Source organism: Zingiber officinale, chromosome 9B (genome assembly GCF_018446385.1).
Source record: "Zingiber officinale cultivar Zhangliang chromosome 9B, Zo_v1.1, whole genome shotgun sequence".
NCBI lineage: Eukaryota > Viridiplantae > Streptophyta > Magnoliopsida > Zingiberales > Zingiberaceae > Zingiber > Zingiber officinale.
In genome coordinates this window covers 95192118-95212209 of record NC_056003.1, presented here as the reverse complement: position 1 = coordinate 95212209, position 20092 = coordinate 95192118, and the positions used below count along the sequence as shown (strand labels likewise).

The following is a 20092-nucleotide window of genomic DNA, read 5'->3' as shown; positions in this document are numbered from 1 at the left end:
CAATAACTTATAGGCTTGAACTACTACTTGAAATGTTCGGTTCAAATGAATGGTTGAACACTTAATCTTAGGCTTCATAAACCCCCTCTGGTGACTCGTTACTTCCAGTAAGGAACTAATTGAAATGTCAAATGTTTGATGCAACTTGATTGGATTGATACCCGATCAATGTTTAAGAACACTTGCTTTAATAAGTAAACATGGCCTCAGAATTGTAGACGGAAGACTGGCATGCTACAGTAAGTTTGACTTCAATTTTTCTAATGCACCAATTCTCAATGAATTTCTATAGATTAACAAAGCAACATAATCACCTATTCAGGATAAAGGTAAAAAATATAATCCTAACAAAATTACTTGAGACAAAGTATTAAAACGTCAGGAACATAACCGAAAGAGATGTAATATTCAGTTCATAACAGAAAATTCACCAGTAACAACATAATCACAATCAAACTATTCATAGTATAGGCAAATTCACTGGTAGCTATGTAATCATAACAAAACTATTAAGGTATAGCTAAAGGTAAATATATATAAAAAAGATGTAATATTTAGTTCATAAGAGAAAATTCAACAGCAGAGATATATCATATAAGACCCAAAATAAGAGATTAATTAAGCATGATATAAATTCTATGGAGCCCTCATCCTCTATAGGTGTTCTTATAGGGAAAGATTGTATCATGAAAATACAAATCCTAAAGTTCCACTAGCACAGATCATAAGGTTTCCATTATACTGCATTTAAAATCACAATAGAAAATGTACATAACCACAGTACATTAAAATTTGTTTTTAAATAATCATATAATTCAGTCTTATATATATACAAACGTACTATAATTTTTGTATAACCATATTCTATAGTTTTGAAAGGATTATAGTATGTGACTATATACAATAAAATTCAAAATGACAGTATATGACTATATAAATCACAGTATAACATGTTCTGCATTTCAATACATTCAACACTGTAATTTTCAAATGCAATATAATAGATATTTGGTATCTGTGCTAGTAGAATTTTGAAAATAATATTGGCATGATGGATCCTTCCTCCATAAGATCACTATAGAACCTGTGTCCGGGGAAGCATGCTATAACAAATTCCATTTAGTAAAGATATATAATAGCACAGCAGTGGCTTTTGTCCATTGAGAATGATAGCAGAGTCGACATATACATATTGGAAAGAGAAATCAAACCGGCGTAGTTTATTCATCTTGGCTGCTTGCAGCACCGCAACACTAAGCCTTCTGACTGTAAACAACAAGCGGGTGTAAAACTGAAGCGGGAAGTGATTAGTAATCAGCACGATGGCCACTGTAATCATCCCTTGCTGAGAAATCATTCGCCACCTTTTCAGCGACCTTTTCCTCCTCGTGTTTCAGTCCTTCCTCCAGCGCTAACCCGCCTAATGCTCCAGCCACCGCCCCAACTGTTGTTCCTCCTGTCGCCACTCCTGCTCTGACTCCTTTTGGCTTATTGTCATAAGAAGAGTACCCAACCGAATAGCCTGCAGGTGCAGATGGACCACCATAGCTAGATGCCCGATCGTAGTACTGATGGGCTGGGGTTGGGGCAGGGGCTGGAGCTGGTGGCGCAGAGTAGTAGGTGGAGGAAGCAGGGGAATAGTAGCCAGAGGAGTAGGGATCGGGGTAGCTCCCATAGGGATATTGCGAAGGGTGAAGGTGTGGCTGGGGCGGAGGGTGACCGTAAGGAGGGAGAGAAGAAGGAGGTGGCGAGAAGGTGCGATAATCTCTAGCTGAGTGATGCGGAAGATGAGAGGACAGCGAAGGAGAAGGGAAGGGAGGAGCGTTGGAGGAGTAATAATAGCTGGAAGGAGGTGGTGGAGCAAAGTGGCCGGTGGGGTCGGGTTCGATTGTGGGACTGGGGCGCTCTCGCAAGGCTAGCTTGATGCGGATCTTTCCCTGAGGCCGACCGGAAGGGCGCCGGAGCTCGAGGGTGCGGATCGGCGAGGTCCCGCCGCCGCCGCTGACGCTGCCGCCTCCAGAGGCGTAGGCGGCGAAGGCTTCGGGATCGAGGAGCTCCTTGAGAGGAGATCTGGCGGTGCCGACGAGGGGTTTGGGGGTCTCCGAGGGCTTGGAGTGGAAGACGTCCAAGGTGAGGAAAAATAGGGTTTCCAGAGACGGAAGCGGGAGGGGGAGCGCAAGGCGCTCGTTCCAGACGGGGCGGGTGGATCCCGCGTCGTCAGGTTTGGTGGCGGCGCGGCGGTCGGGGTCGAGGTAGGCGACGACGTAGGGCTTGAGATCGCCGTTACGCCAGTTGACGTTTTTAAGGTGCTTGGCCGAGACGACGTTGACCTCGAGGTCGAGCAACCTTGTCGACGACGACGAAGGCGGAGGGTGGCGCCGAGCAGATTCCATCGATTGGCGTGAACCTAAAACGAATCGATGAGAAGCGACGGGATCGAGAGCGAGATGAGAAGAAGAAGAAGAAGAAGAAGAAGCGCACAGAGAATGGATGAGGTTGGTCGACGACGTTGACGGTCAAAACTGAATGATAATATTATAAAAACAAATTTATCATTTATTTCATATTTGAATCTCATCTGAACACATTATAAACGAGTTTTCTTATAGTGGGAAATAGAACGTTTGATAGTTTGAGTTAAATTTTACGAGTAGTTTTTTAATTTACGTTGATAAGTAATTGAAAATTATTTTGTGAAGTTAGATGGGTCATCTCAAAATTAATTGTTGGTTCGAAGAGTTATTAAAAAAATTATTGTAGCTCTCTTTGTCTCCTATAATTTTTATGAAATGCATTATCCTATTGACATATAGGTTCTTTCTTCTAGATCGTAGGTCTAGCTATAGAGTTTGTTATAAATATGGAGAAATTTACCAGACGTGTTAATTTGTTGAAGGTATCATCCATCAATAAGCTTTGTTGAAGGTATCATCCATCAATAAGCTGATTGTTCTATCGACAGATATGATTAATCTAGGACAACATCGTCTCACTTTTAGGTTGATGGAGAAGATGTTCTCCTCTAAAATGGTGAGTGTAGAAGCCTTAGAGCTAAGATGGCCAAGATACATTGGTAAAAAAATAGATTAATTTTGAGGATGTTGGGAAAAATCTTTTCCTTCTAGATTTCTCCTCACTCATTGATCGACAACATACTCTATTTGATGGGCCTTAGTCTTTCTTCGAAGATCTCGTCTTTAAGGCGCCCATAGGTTTGCAACAACTATCAGATATTGTAGGATCGTTTGCACATGAAAGAGAAGTGAATTATGTGATTTTAGAAATTTTTCTTCTTCTTTGACCTTTCACAAATGAGTACAAAATAGAAGAATGGACAAAGTGAGAAAAAAAAAGAAAACACAAGAAAAAGGAAAACAAGTGTTTTACTTGATTTGGAGCTGTCAACGACTCTTATTTCAAGGTTTGCACTCACTGAGTACTTTCGTTGGACAATCTACTATTAGCTTGAATAATTACAAAGAGATAGATAATTAAAGTGCAAATAAACAAATACAAATATACTGGCGACTTTGTGTTGAAGTTTTGGCATAGTCGTCGGTGTAGTGTTTTGGCATCGTAGAAAGCTTTTCAGAGCAGCGCTTGAATACAAAAGTTGTAGCAATTGATGTTTTTGAACTGCTGGTCAAAGCCTCTTATATAGGCCATTCCAAGCGCCTAGACCACCCCTGAGCACCTCCACTATGTAAGTACCTCATGGTAGTTTTGATGTGATCAACCAAGTCAAGTTAGGTCCTGTTGTGGTTTGATCCTTATGTCTAAGTGTGCAGGACCTTAGGAGCACAAGAAGTCGAGCAAAAGACACAGCTAGCGAGAAGGACAACGCGAAAGAGAGTTGATGGGCTCGGTGCATCCGAGGGGCGAGGTGCTGCGGAAGAGTATGCTGGTGGACGAGAAGGAAGCGCGCGGCGATTCCGAGGGACGAGAAGCCAGAGTGGAAGGTTGCTCGAGAAGGCCGGAAAAATGAGTTCAGGTGAGCCTTATTCCGGATGGCCGAAATTACCCGGAGCGGAGCTGGAGCGGAAGACCCGGACAGGAAGTCAACTCTGAGTTGACCCTAGTCTGGGCCCCTGAATCACCCGGCAGCCAAGGCGCCCCGGGTGTGAGCCCGCGATCGTGGACCTAGTCCGGGCGCTTAGACCAGAAAACTTATCGAAACATGCGCTGTCAAGATCCGGTGTAACACAGATAAAATTCTATCCACATCCAGGTGCCTAGAACCCTTCCAGATACCCCTATCAGGGATATAAATATAGTCATGATCCCAAAAGCTACTTGTAATTAATTCTATTTGAGTTTAGCTTTGTAATTCAATGTGTCAACTACTGTAAGAGGCTTCTCCGCCTAAAGGAGACTTTAGTAAACTTTCAACGTCTTGAATTAGCAATCTCCTGATTACAAACTAAGTAAACCTCGATGCCTCTTTCTCTTTAATTAGCTGTTTAAATTCTGTTTATGCAAGTGTTAGTTTTAATTTAGTTGTAAAGATCGAGAAGGATGTTCATTTTTTGTGCTGGGAAATTCACCCCCTCTTGTCGGCTTCCAAGAAACCAACAAGTGGTATCAGAGGAAGGTCACTTCAGAAGGACTAACGGTCGACTGAAGCACAAGAAATGATTGGAGCTAACATCCACCCACCAATATTCGAGGGGAGTTCACGTTTTGGAGACGTCGAATGGAGGTATATTTTAAAACTGATTTCAATATTTTTCTAATAATTAAGTATAGTTTTGATATGCTCAAAAGTGAAGAAGGAAAAGAACTTGAGGAGCATCAATGGACTGAGAAGCAGCGCAACATTTTTATGGCAAATGGTAAGACTAAGTTTTACCTTCTGAACATTCCGCCTGCTCAGGATCTTGATTGAATTAGCAAATACAAGAGTATAAAAGAACTTTGGAAAAAGTTCTTGAAGCTCATGAAGAATCAAAAGAAGTTGAATTCAACTCCTCGATGGACATCAAGTCATCGTCAGAAGAATCTGATATTAGAAAATAATTATTATTAGTAAATACTTATTTATTTCCTAGTTATTAGAGAATAATTATTATTAGGAAATACTTTTTGCTAATTATTAGAGAATAATTATTATTAGGAAATACTTATTTATTTTATAGTATTTTATATGTTTTCATATTTTATGTGTTTTCCTATTTTTCACTTTGTAATGGTATTTATATACCACATATTATCATTAATAAAGTGTATGAATTCTATCGTCAACATGGTATCAGAGCGCTAAACTTAACAGTAATCTTTTTTTCGTTTCTCCACAATATCCACCAGCCACCTTCTACAATGGCTGCCGCCAACGACATCACTCGCCGGCTATCTCTCACAAATACTCCTGATTCACCTTCCGCCCTTGTGGTTTTCAACGTTAATGCTCAAGCACCATTGAAACTCACCACCTCTAATTGCTCTGCCTAGCACTTGCAGTTCACATCTCTTCTATTCAGATATGATCACTTACTGGATTTTATTGATGGCTCACGTCCCTGCCCCCCTGCAGAGATAACGCCTATAGACGCCATGCTCCCTCAGCCGAATCTTGATCATATTCTCTAGCTTCGTCAGGATCAACTTCTACTCAACGCTATTATAGGTTCGATGTCTCCTACTCTTGGACAGTTTATTTCTTCATTAACTTTATCTAGAGATGCATGGCAGATGCTGGAGAGAACTATGCTGCTCCCTCACGTGGCAGGATTATAACTCATTGTCAAAATCTTGCCAGCCCTCAACAAGGTAACAAATCTATCACTAATTATATGCAGAACATCAAAATAAATATTGACGCTCTTGCGCTGAATGTCAAAGTTAATTTTGATGAGCTCTCCATTCATGTCCTGAATGATCTTAGCCAAGATTATTGCAATATCTCATACTTTGATGAGCTATTCAAGCAGCTCCTCAACTATGAATCCCAATTAAAAGTCTCAACATCATCTCCATCTTTGACGTCAATGACTGCTCTTGTGGCTCCAGCAGAGAATTCTCGTAATCGGTGTTCAAGTTATCGTGGTGGTCGCCAGTAGGTTCTGTCGATGTCCCATCAGCCACGTTTATCAACTCCTGGGTTGTCTGCGCGTCCTCCTGCACATCCAGTTGTGTCAAGTCCCAATCATTATCTTGGACGCTGTAAGATTTGTGGTGTTCAGGGTCACTCTACTCGCCAGTGTGGTCATATGACTGCCTTGATACTTTCTCTGCTTCCGTCGACTCCTTCGTGTGCTCCACGTCTAACATATAGTGCACCATTTGTGCACACTGCTGTTCATTTTACACCTCCATCTAATTCTCAAGAATGAGTGGTCGACTCTGGTGCCTCTCATTATGTCACCATTAATCTCACTACTCTCTCGTTGCATGAGTCTTACTCTGGAAATGATAGCGTCGTCATTGGTGATGGTTCTAGACTGCGCATTACACACATTGGTTCTTTTTCTTTCTCCACTCCATCTTTCCCTTTAGTTTTCTCTAATGTTTTATTTGTGTCATCTATGTCAAAAAATTTGATTTCTATCGCTGCACTTTGTGCTACTAATCCTATTACATTTTTTTTCTTTGATTCCTATTTTCAGGTGTTGGATCGTCGTACAAGAGCGACACTGGTCAGCAGGATCCATAGAGATGATGTCTATTACTAGCCAAAAGTTATGTCTCCGCTATCATCCCCTTCCGCCTTTTCTGTGTCTGTCTCATCATATATTTCCTTATGGTATAGTCGTTTAGGGCATCCATCATTAGATGTTGTGCAATATTTTTTTGTTATCCTTGGGTCTTTTGTTTCCTGCTAATACTTTGTCTAATTTTTCATGCACTTCGTGCAATATTAACAAGAGTCATAAATTACTCTTTCATAAATCTAGTATTTTATCTCGTGCTCCTTTAAATATTATCTTTTTTGATGTTTGGGCATCTCCTATATCATCATTTGATGAACTCAAGTATTATGTTATCTTTGTTGATCATTTTACAAAGTATATATGGCTTTATCCCTTATGCAAAAAATCGAATGTATACTCTACCTTTATTGTATTCAAAACTCTTGTTGAAAATCGATTCTCGATGACTATCAAAACACTCTTCACTAACAATTAAGGTGAATTCTTAGCTCTTTGCTCCTTTCTTACTACTCATGGTATCAGTCACCTTACCACCCCTCCACATACTCTTGAACACAATAGATACTCTGAACATCGTCATCATCGTATTGTCGAAACTGGTCTCACCTTATTGCACAAAGTGTCTATTCCACTCACTTTCTGGCCTTATGCCTTTGCTGTGGCAGTCTATTTGATTAACCGCATGCCTAAGGTCGGTCTTTCCCACATGTCCTCTTTTGAAAAATTATTCACCACCGTTCATGATCTTTCTAAGCTTCGAGTTTTCAGGTGTCTATGCTTTTTGTGGCTACACCCCAACTCTCACCACAAGCTTGATCCCAAGTCAACCTCTTGTGTCTTCCTTGGATATTCTCTCACCTAGAGTGTCTTCCTGTGCCATGATGTCACTCTCAAAAGAGTTTTTATATCTCGTCATGTTAAGTTTGTAGAGCATGTTTTTCCATTTGCTATCACATCCTCCTTGGATTCCATAGTAATAGTCATTGATTTTAAGCTCTCTGCTGCACCAGTCCTCTCGTGAGACCCTTCGGCACCGGTTCCACAACCTGCCACTAAACATAACTGCCCACAACTGAATTCTTCACCGTTGTCATTGCCATCGCCATCACCGCCTCTTGTTGTAGGGTCATCCACGTTGTCTGGTGGCGATCGACCCTCTAGCCCACCTCCTCTCTATCCCCCTCTTGCTTCTCAAAACCAACATCCCATGCAAACTCGCTCCAAAAATGTCATCTACAAACTCAATCCAAAGTATCTTCTTCATACTAGCCTTCCACAACCCTGTGAATCCTCCTCTGTCACGCAAGCGCTCAAAGATCCGAATTGGGTATAGGCCATGCACGAAGAGTATGATGCTCTTCTCCATAATCAGATTTGGATTCTTGTTCCACCTTCGCCAGACCAAAATCTTGTGGGTAATAGGTGGGTGTTTTGCATTAAGCATAATTCTGTTGGCTCAATTGATCTGTATAAGGCTCGCCTTGTTTCCAAGGGTTTTCATCAGCATTCTGGAGTTGACTTTCATGATACATTCAGCCCTATTATTAATCCAGTAACAATGCACATTATTCTTAGTCTGGCTGTGAATCCAGGGTAGTTTCTTCGACAACTTGATGTCAATAATGCATTTCTTAATGGTTGCATTGAAGAGGAGGTTTATATGGTGCAACCTTTGGGTATGCACAGTGCTGAGTTTCCAAATCATGTGTGTCGTTTACATAAGGCACTTTATGGCTTGAAGCAGGCTCCGTGCGCTTGGTATTTGGAGCTTCGCGCTTTCTTGGTCTCTCTTGGCTTTGTCGCATCTTGGGCTAACACCTCCTTATTTGTTTAATTTCGGGATGGTACTCTTATCTATTTCCTTGTATATGTTGGTGATCAAATCATTACAGGGAGTGATGCTTCTTCTGTTGACCTCATAGTATGTAAACTTCATACAAAATTTGTGATTAAGGATCTTGAGACTCTTTCCCTTTTCTGCGGTGTTGAGGTTCGCTCAACCTCAAATGGTTTTCTCTTGTCTCAGCAAAAGTATATTATTGATCTTCTCTCCAAACACCACATGCTTGACTCCAAGTCGGTCTCCACTCCTATTGCTGCTGGCACTCATCTTACTTTATATGATGGGTCTTCATTTTTTGATGCAATTAAGTTTCGACAAGTGGTTGGGAGTTTACAACATCTCCATATAACTCGTCGTGATATTTCCTTTACGGTCAATAAACTCTCACAGTTTATGCATGCTCCTTCAGAGACTCATTAGAGCGTTGTGAGCTGTCTACTTCGATATCTCAGTGGTACTAGGGATCTTGACATTCATCTTCTTGCGGATACACCTCTTACTCTTCATGGTTTCTCCGATATGGATTGGGTAGGAGATCCAGATGGTCGGTGTTCTACAGGTGCATTTATTATTTTTCTAGGTGTTAATCCAGTTTCCTAGAAATCTACCAAATAGCGCATGGTTGCGCGCTCTTCAATTGAGACTGAATATCACACCATTGCCTCTGCGGCATTTGAGATCCAATGGTTTAAGTCACTTTTGACAGACCTACTTCTTCCGGTTACCACGGCTATTGTGCTCTTCACTGATAATTTGGGTGTCACCTATCTTTCAGCTAATCCTATTTTTAACTCTCGGATGAAGCATCTGGCTATTGACTATCACTTTGTTCGTGATCTGGTGCATGCCTCCGAACTATGAGTTACTCATATTCCTGCTGAGGATCAGTTGGTTGATACACATACCACGTCACTTTCTCGACCTTGGCTATTTGTTATTTGTAGCAAGATTTGTGTCATTTCTAGGACACCATCTTAAGGGGCGTATTAGGAAATAATTATTATTAGTAAATACTTATTTGTTTCCAAGTTATTATAGAATAATTATTATTAGAAAATACTTATTTATTTTCTAATTATTAGAGAATAATTATTATTAGGAAATACTTATTTGTTTTATAGTATTTTATATGTTTTCCTATTTTTCACTTTGTAATGGTATTTATATATCACATATTATCATTAATAAAGTGTATGAATTCTATCGTCAACATTCGAGACCGAGGAAATTACCGGGACAGCTTTTATAGCCGAATACCTACCTGAAGACATAGAAAACTCATCCCAGATGAGCATCGATGAAGGGGGAGAGTCTTCGGAAGAAAGTAGCGTTGAAGGGCGAGGAACATCAAGAAAAAACAACTCTATAGGGGGAGTATCATATTCTAATATCTACCTCCTGATAAATTGTTTAAGTTTAGAAAAATATTATCAAAAAATTCTTAAAAATTAGAAATAGAAAATAAAAATTTATTAAAAGAAAATAATGAATTAAAAGGAATTCTAGTTTTATATTGTCGATTAGAAGATTTTCACAAAATAAAATTAGAAAATAAAAAATTACAGGAACAAATAAAGAAGTTAAATACTGTATATTTGAATTCAAATTTTAAAAATGATCAAAGACTAAATTGACACTTTAGATATCATAAGGGTCAAATCAAAAAATTATCAAGAAAATATATTCAAAGAAAACTTTTGATTAATCCAGTAGGAAAGAATCTATTTTGGGTTCCAAGATCATGCTTAGGTTAAATTGTTATGCATGTCTTATTTTTTAAAGTTTTTTTTTGCTTACAAATAAATTGCTTTTCATGATTTATGTTAGAAATTAATTAGAATTTAATTTTATGAGAAAGAGAATTTAATCAATAGGAAAATTTTTAAAATTTTCTAACTATTAAATTATTTTGTATAAATTGTTTAAGAAAAATTATATTTGTCCATTTAAAAACATCTCATAGAGTTAATTTTAGAAAATTTATTTGTTTGTGGAACTTTATCATTTTCTCTATCTAAGAGATTTTTTTTCAAAATTTTTTGACGATTGGTGAATTTTCTATAAATTATTTATCCAAATAAAAATTCTAATATTAAAAACTCTCAAAAATTTAATTTTTTAAATTTTATTTTTCTGCAAAGTTACTTCCTATCATCCATTCTCAAAAAATATTTTAAGGTCTTTCGAGATTAATAACTATTTTTCAAGCATTTTTGGGAAAATATGTCTTTACGTAGAAAAGAATTTATTTTTGCTTAAAATAATATAATTTTTTTTTTTAAAATTATATTTGCTTTATATATGAATGTTCAACTGTTATAAAATTTTTTAGGATTTTTCCAAGTCTAATTTTTTTTAAAATTTTTTCAAAAGTAGTTTATCTAGATTTCCGAAACTTAAACTTCCTGATCTTTTATAAATGATAATTTTTTTTTACCCCTAGACTCTATTTTATATTTATTTAAAGTTGTTTTCATGGATAACCCCTATTTTTAATATGATTAAAGGGGGAGAAGTAGAGATTAAGTCTAGGGGAGGATAATTTATTTTTTTTGCACATTTTATACTTGCAAAATTTATTACCTTGTTATCTATTTTTTGGTTTACCCTAACTTAACTTGGAGGTACTCACATAAAAAAGGAAGAGATTGTAAATACCCCGTGGTAGTTTTGATGTGATCAACCAGGTCAAGTTAGATCCTGTTGTGGTTTGATCCTTGTGTCTAAGTGTGCAGGAGCTTAGGAGCACAAGAAGTCGAGCAAAAGGTGCAGCTAGCGAGAAGGACGACACGGGTGAGAGTCGACGGGTTCGGTGCATCCAAGGGACGAGGTGTTGCAGAAGAGTACGCTGGCGGATGAGAAGGAAACACACGACGGTTCTGAGGGATGAGAAGCCAGAGCGGAAGGTTGCTAGAGAGGTCGGAAAATTGGTTTAAGTAAATCCTATTCTGGATGGCCGAAATCACCTTGAGCAGAGCTGGAGCGGAAGATTCAGATAGGTAGTCAACTCTTAGTTGACCCCAGTCTGGGTGCCCGGAGCTATTTCGGGCGCCCGAACTTGGCCCGAGCTCCTGGATCACCTGGGGTAGCCATCCGGTCCAGGGGCCCGAACCAGAAAACTTATGGAAACATGCATTGTCGTGATCCGATGGGACGCGGATAAAATTCTATCCACGTCCAGACACTTGGAACCCTTCCAGGTGCCCCGACCATGGCTATAAATACAGCTCTGATCCCATAATCTAAATACAACACTTGTAATTAATTCTATTTGAGTTTATCTTTGTAATTCAGTGTGTCAACTACTGTAAGAGGATTTTCCGCCTGAAGGAGACTTTAGTAAGCTTTCAACGTCCTGGATTAGCAATCTCCTGATTATAAATCAAGTAAACCTGGGTGCCTCTTTCTCTTTAATTAGTTGTTTTAATTCTATTTATGCAAGTGTTAGTATTAATCAAGCTATAAAGATTGAGAAGGGTGTTAATTTTTTATGCAGGGCAATTTACTCTCACTTGCCGGCCTCTAAGGGACCAACACACTATAGTCTATTTGATCCTGCTTCGATGTTGAGTTATCCAACTTTGAGCGCCTGAACCACCCCTGGGCACCTGTACCACTGGCGTAGTTACACCTCAACAAAGCTCTATCCGTCTTGCCTCTATCCAGTCTCGGGCACCTGGACTCTGACATGTGTTGACTAATCGGAGTGCTCCAACTCAACTGCACGCATGGCTGGGTTCGGCCCAATCCAAGCGCCTGGATCCTTCCAGGTGTTATAGTGTATACTAAAAGTCTAGCTTTTGTAAACATTTATTTTGAAATAAAGAATCACATTGGTAAAAAATGTCTACATTTATATGTTAAGTGTAGTTGTTCAATTAATTTATATTGTAGATAACATAGTGTGTGGTATCATACACAGAAGATTATATTATCGGTTCTTTATAAATTATAAACAGTAGCTCACGACTAAGATGGAAAGGAACAAACCATTGGAATAGTCGTAGTGTAATTAGGTATTAGTTTATCTTAACTAATAAATTACACTAGTACACTCTTAGTGTATTGAGCATGACCATTTAAGATAAGTTCTTTTTATACTGACTTAATAAAAGAACAAAACCTTAGTTATTATGGAAGTGTGTGCTCTTAATCCTAATATAATAACAAACACATATATTTAGTATTTATTTCTTTAACTTATCAAAGGGTGAGATTTAGCTCGATAAATCAAAAGGCTCGATAAGTTGTGAAATGATATTACTTATAGTGTGCGTTGTTGATTATAGAAGAAAACTGTGTCCTAGTAATCTAGGTTGATAATGCCCCCAAGAGGAGCTCATAAAGATTGTCATGTTAAACCCTGAAGGTGGACTTAGTCCGACATGACGATAAGGTTGAGTGATACTACTCTTGGACTAAGATATTAATTAAAGAGAGTTGTCAGTAACTCATTTAATTAGTGGACATTCGACATCTTAAACACAGGGAGACTAACACACTCATAATAAGAAAGAGACCAAAATATAATTTGGGATTGGTGCGGTAGATCAATAATAATTTTTTAGTGGTATGAATTATTATTGATGAAATTAAGTTGGGTGTTCGGGGCGAACACGGGACGCTTAATTTCAACGGGAGACCAAAATAAATTCCTCCTCTCGGTCCCTATCGTAGCCTCTTGTATATAGAGATTTATACCCACCACATACCCACTTCTTACCCACCTTTATACTCATCCTAAAGGGGGCCAGCCAAGTAAGCTTGGAACTCAAGCTTGGGCCGACCAAGTAAAGAGGATGAGTTAAGTGGTGTGGTCGGCCCTAGCTTGAACTCAAGCTTGGTGTGGCTGGCCACATCATGTTAAAAGGACTTTTATTTTGTTTAAAATCTTTCCTTATGTTGAAGCAATGATTTAAAAGAAGAGTTTAAAAATTAAATATTTCCTTTTATAGTTTTCTACAAAAGATTAAGAGAAAGATTAGATATCTTTCCTTATTTGTAAATTGAAGGGAGATTTTAATTTTAAAGATAACTTTCCTTTTTGGAAATCATCCACGTGTTTTAATAGAGATATTTTAATTTATAAAGTTTTCTTTTATAACCAACCATGAAGGGGAAAACTATTAGAGAAATTTTTATTAAAAATTTCCGGAAACAAATTAGGAAGTTTTAATTCTTGTGTTATTAAAACTTTCCTTGTTTGGAGCTAGGAGGTGGCCGGCCATATTGTTTAAGAAAAGGAATTTGGTTTTAATCAAATTAAATTTTCCTTTTCATGGCAAAGAAATTAAGGAAATTTTTATTTAAATTTTCCTTATTTGCCAAGACCAAGGATTATAAAAGAGGGGGTAGGGGTGCCTTCATGAGACACAACTCTATTCTATTTTTCTCTCTTTTCTTCCTTGGTGTGGTCAGTCATCCTCTTCTCTTCTTCTCTTCCTTTTGGTGGTCGAACCTCATCACTCTCAAGGAGACTCTTGTGGTGGTCGGATCCTACTTGGAGAAGAAGAAGAGGAAAGAGTTTCTTGCATCCCTTGGAGTTTGGTGGTGGTGGCCGAACCTCTACATCCTTGGAGGAGTTTTGGTGGTTGGAACTTGGTGAAGAAGAAAGAAGGGCTTGGGTGGTTCTCATCTTGGTAGATCATTGCCCACACAACGTCCGAGATAAGAAGAGGAATACGATAGAAAATCAAGAGGTTGTTGCTTACAAAGAAAAGGTATAACTAGTAATTGTTTTCCGCATTATACTAGTTTTTCTTTGTATGAATTCCAAATACAAGAGGCATATAATTCTAGGTTTCGAATTTGTGATTTGAGTTTGTGTTTTTTTTGTTGTTTTTCGAATTTGTGATTCGATTGTTCTTTTTGGTTAAACCTAGAGTTATATAAGGAAATTAAATATTAGATTTCATTAAAAGGCTTTGTCTAAAAAGTGGTGGTTGCTCCTATATCTAAGAAGGTCTAGTGCCTCTCCATGTTTAACCTGGAAGCCGATTTCTGAAATTAATATTTAATTGAATTTATAACGTAGGTGGATTTGAATCAATAATGTTAAGCATCATTTGCGATCTAAGTCTAAACCATTAAAAACAGATAAGTTAAATTTGAAATCAATAATGTTAAGTTCCGTTTGCGATTCTGAATTTAATTTCTAAAGAACACAATAGGTTGTTAGGAAAGGTTCGACACTTGTATAAAATTTTTGTACAGTGGAACCTGTACGATCTTCCTAGGACCAACCAACAATTGGTATCAGAGCTAGGGTTTGCCTCTGTATGTTTGATTTTCAGTTTAATTATGCACATGTCATACATAATTTAAGCAGGATAATAGTAGGATGTGCTAACTCTGTGGTTGCAGGCTCCAACTATTATGACTTATAGATATTGTGTGTGATTTGACCCTTGGACATGTCAAGGGCATTTTATTGTGAGTGCATGATTGTATTTAACTAATATAGCAGAAGCTATATTAGCACTAGGATTTTACATTTATGTTCGATCTAGACTTGATGTGCATTCCCTTGTGGAATAAAGGATCGATGTATGCAAAATTTTATTTTTTATCACAGATCGTATCCTTGCGAGGCGTGGTGCTATTAAAGGACCAGAGGCACAGCGGAAAAGGAAGCTCGATGGACCTAACGACAAGAACCCTAGGGCTGGCAGCACGCGAAGGACAGTGATGGAAAAGGTCATAATAGTTGGAAAATTAATATTTATATTTATTACTTTTATTTACTGTTATGTGTGTGATGAGTGCTTGCTAGGTTAAAATTCCTCACCTTAAATAACTAAGTGGGAGAGAGATTTTAAAAAAAAATTCACGGTCTCCATTACTAGTTTGTAAGTGATACAAACAAACTTGCGCGCTGGCTCTTAGCGCCTTCCTCCATATCGGATGAGTTTGTTTGTGGATCACTAGATCAAACTTCTATTTTGGATAACTATAGGAAATTAATTAGGAGCGTGTGATCTTCCCCATCAGAAAGGGGCACAATCTTATTTAATGGACTAAGTGTCAAGTAATGATATACACTTAGGCACGTCTAATAGTATCCTCCCCATCAGAGTCACTGCTATTATTTGTGTGACCGAAGAAAAACCAACTATTAATCTTATTTGTCATAAAGTTAGGTTGACAAGATTAAAATTAATGGGTAAAACCTCTCTTACAAATGTTTGATTTTATATACGTCCATACTATCGTGGCATACAAAATTCACGGTGATTTGAGATGTTGGTTAATTTAAATAGTATTATTTGAGGATTCAATATTATTCTAAATTTAAAGTCTTGTCCAAAGTTTATTTTGTAATTCTTAGGATGTCTTTCAACCCACTGGCCAATATACTGAAAGAAAACAAACTTATTGGTCCCAATTACATAGATTGGAAAAGGAACCTGAGCATTGTCCTAACTGCTGAAAGCTATAAGTTTGTACTAACAGAGGTGTTCCCTAATGCACTTAATAGTTATTCTAGTGTAGAGGAGATTGAGTATCATAAGAAATAGGTAAAGGCAGATGAGATGGCGCGGTGTTACATTTTGACTTCGATGTCAAATGTATTGCAACATCAACATCAAGACTTACCAACAACTTATGATATAATGAACAATCTCAAAGAACTCTTCGGACACCAGAGTCGGACTGCTAGGCAAGAGGCAATGAGAAAGTTAATGACAGCCACCATGTCAAAGGGGACACCCATAAGGGATCATATCCTCAAGATGATGGCTTATCTGAACGAAATATAGATCCTTGGAGGTGAAATAGATGGGGAAACCCAGGTCGATATTATTCTCCAAACGCTACCCAGAAGTTTTGAGCAGTTCTGCCTGAACTATAACATGAACAAAAGGGAGTATACATTGGCGGAACTTCTGACAGAACTACAGGCAGCAGAAGGAATATTTCGTCACAGTTCTCAGATTCACTATGCTGAAAATGGTTCTACTTCTAAGTCGAAAGGCAAGAAGAAGAAGAAACAGGCTATCTCAGCAAAGAAGGTGAATAAACCTCAAGGTACAGGACAAAAAGCTGGAATGAAAAAGTCGAAGGGCAAGTGCTTCATCTGCAGGCAGTCAGGACATTGGAAGGCAGACTATCCTCGTAGGAAAGAGAACAATAAAGGTATATCTCATTCTCTAGTAGTTGAAACATGTTTAGCGGTGTTATCTACCATCACCTGGTGTGTAGATACGGGAGACACTGATCATGTCTGTTACCCTTTGCAGGGGTTTCAGGAAACCCGATGACTATTTGAAGGAGAGATAACTGTCTACATGGGCAATGCTACTAAGGTGGCGGCTGTTGCAGTGGAAGACGTCTACTTATCTTTTGATAGGAATAGAAGTTTGATTTTAAGAAATTATCTTTATGTACTTAGTTCCAGAAAGAATTTAATTTCAGTTTCTAAACTGTATATGGATGGATATTCTGTTTTTTTAAATAACAATGTGGTTATAAAGAGAAATAGAATTATTATCTGTTCTGGTGCATTAGTTAATCATTTATATACTTTAAATCCAATTTCTTTCACAAAGCAACAAATGGAAATTAATAACACATCTTCTAATTCCAATAAGAGAAAGGAACCTTCGGAGATGAACCAAACATATCTTTGGCATCTAAGGCTTGGTCATATTAATTTAAGTAGGATTCAAAGGCTTATAGCTGATGGACTCATGGGTTCATTAGTGGTGGAAAACTTTCCAACCTGTGAATCTTGCTTGGAAGGTAAAATGACCAAGAGACCTTTTAAGGCCAAAGGGTATAGAGCCAAAGATGTGTTAGAACTGGTTCATTCTGATTTGTGTGGTCCTATGTCTATCTAGGCAAGAGGTGGTTTCGAATACTTTGTCTCTTTTATAGACGATTATTCGAGATACAGATACATTTACTTGATGCGCCATAGTCTGAGTGCTTTGATAACTTCAAAGAGTACAAGGCTGATGTGGAGAAACGTCTTGGTAAAAGTATCAAGACACTACGGTTTGATCGTGGTGGCGAATACCTCTTAGGAGAGTTTAGGAATTACTTATCAGAGGCCGGGATTCAATCCCAATTGTCCGCACCTGGTACACTCCAACAGAATGGTGTGGCAGAACGAAGAAATAGGACTCTTATGGAAATGGTTAGATCGATGATGAGTTATTCAGAATTACCAAATTCATTTTGGGGATACGCTTTGGAAATGGCACCGCACATTCTGAACTTGGTACCTTCTAAATAAGTACCCTCTACTCCCACAGAATTGTGGAATGGGCGAAAGCCCAGTCTAAGACATATTCAGATTTGGAGTAGTCCAACACATGTGATGAAAGCAGATGCTGATAAGTTAGAATCTCGTACAGAAGTTCACGTGTTTGTGGGATATCCTAGAGGAACGAAAGGTGGTTTATTTTATAGTCCTAAAGACCAGAAGGTCATTGTTAACACCAATGCCCAGTTTTTAGAAGAAGACTATATAATGGACCACAAGCCCAGAAGTAAAATTGTTCTAGAAGAAATAAAGGAGGACACGTCTACTTCAATACCAACAGTACAAGATGAAGTACCATAAGAAACTGTAACACGTGTCACAAATGATGCACAGTTACAGACAGTACCTCGTCGTAGTGGGAGGGTTATTAGACAATCTGAGAGATTTATGTTTTTGGGAGAGTCGTCGGACTTGATCCCGGGTAAACATGAACATGATCCCCGGACATATGACGAAGCACTCCAAGATAAAGATGCAGTATCTTGGCAAAAGGCGATGAATTCTAAAATAGAATCTATGTATTCTAATAAGGTCTGGGAGCTTGTAGAACCACCAAATGGTGTAAAAGTCATTGGATACAAGTGGATCTACAAAAGAAAAAGAGGGACAGATGGAAAGGTAGAAACCTTCAAAGCAAGGCTTGTTGTGAAATGGTACACTCAGAAAGAGGGAATCGATTATGAGGAGACCTTTTCACCAGTAGCTATGCTTAAGTCTATCCGGATACTCTTATCCATTGTCGCTCATATGGATTATGAAGTTTGGCAAATGGATGTCAAGACAGCTTTCCTTAACGAAAGTCTTGAAGAAAACATCCATATGAAGCAACCAGAGGGGTTCATTGAAAAAAATAAAGAGCATCTAGTGTGCAAGCTCAATCGATCCATTTATGGACTGAAGCAAGCTTCAAGATCTTGGAACATCCTATTTAATCAAGTAATCTAGTCATATGGATTTATTCAGTGTCCGAATGTGTCTTGTGTATACAAGAAGTGTAACGGAAATGTGGTGATATTTCTTGTACTATATGTAGATGACATTTTGTTAATTGGCAACAATGTCAAAATGTTATCAGACGTAAGGGTATGGTTGTCTAAACAATTCGATATGAAGGACTTAGGAGAATGTGCACACATCCTTGGGATCAAAGTCATAAGGGATCGTAAGAAAAAGATGTTGTGTCTATCTCAAGCTTCATATATAGATACAATCCTTGCTCGTTTTAGCATGCAAAACTCCAAGAAAGGTTTCTTACCTTTTAGGCATGGAGTAGCTTTATCTAAAGAGATATCTCCGAAGACATCAAAGGAGATAGAGGACATGAAGGCAGTTCCTTATGCTTCGGCTGTAGGAAGCCTAATGTATGCAATACTATGTACGAGACCGGATATCTGTTTTACCGTGGGCATGGTTAGTAGATATCAAAGTAACCCTGGACAAGGACATTGGACTGCTGTAAAGCATATATTGAAGTACCTGAGAAGGACTAGAGATTATATGCTAGTTTACCAAGCAGATGATATGCTCCATGTGGGTTACACGGATTCAAATTTCCAATCAGATAGGGACAATAGTAAGTCTACATCAGGCTATATGTTTACTTTAGGAGATGGAGCCATTGCATGGAGGAGTGTTAAGCAGAAATGCATATCAGACTCAACCATGGAAGCTGAATATGTGGCAGCCTCTGAGGTATCCAAAGAAGCTATATTACTTAGGAACTTCCTAATTGACTTAGATGTGATTCCTGGTTTGCCCAAAATCATCACAATTTATTGTGATAATAGCGGTGCAGTTGCAAACTCGAAGGAACCACGAGCCCATAAGGCGAGTAAACATATAGAGCGCAAGTACCACCTGATACGAGACATCGTGAAGCGAGGAGAAGTTGTCATCGCCAAGATTGCATCAGTAGATAACCTGCCAGATCCTTTCACTAAGGCCCTCCGGTGAAAGCTTTTGATCGACATGTGGAGGGGATGAAAATCAGATGTATGACAGCAGATATGGCAGCTTAGTTTTTTAGTATAAGTGGGGGATTATTAGAGTGTATACTAAAAGCCTAGCTTTTGTAAATATTTATTTTGAAATAAAGAATCACATTAGTCAAAAATGTCTATATCTATATGTTAAGTGTAGTTGTTCAATTAATTTATATTGTAGATAACATGGTATGTGATGTCACACACAAAAGATTATGTTATCGGTTCTTTATAAATTATAAACAGTAGCTCACGACTAAGATGGAAAGGAACAAACCATTGGAATAGTCGTAGTGTAATTAGGTATTTGTTTATCTTAACTAATAAATTACACTAGTACACTCTTAGTGTA

The 20092-nt window shown here is 38.2% G+C and overlaps 1 protein-coding gene across 1 annotated transcript; it reads right to left on the bottom strand.

The window, feature by feature from the left end:
• Positions 1–1089: 1089 nt before the first annotated feature.
• Positions 1090–2505, bottom strand: LOC122024324 (pollen-specific leucine-rich repeat extensin-like protein 2). The gene has a single exon (XM_042582931.1). It carries the CDS (start codon positions 2391–2393, stop codon positions 1308–1310), a length of 1086 nt encoding a protein of 361 aa, XP_042438865.1. The 5' UTR covers positions 2394–2505; the 3' UTR covers positions 1090–1307.
• Between the last annotated feature and the right edge of the window lie 17587 nt (positions 2506–20092).

Coding starts and splice junctions, on each gene's coding strand:
- LOC122024324 (XM_042582931.1), bottom strand. CDS start 2,393: ATGGAATCTGCTCGGCGCCACCCTCCGCCTTCGTCGTCGTCGACAAGG.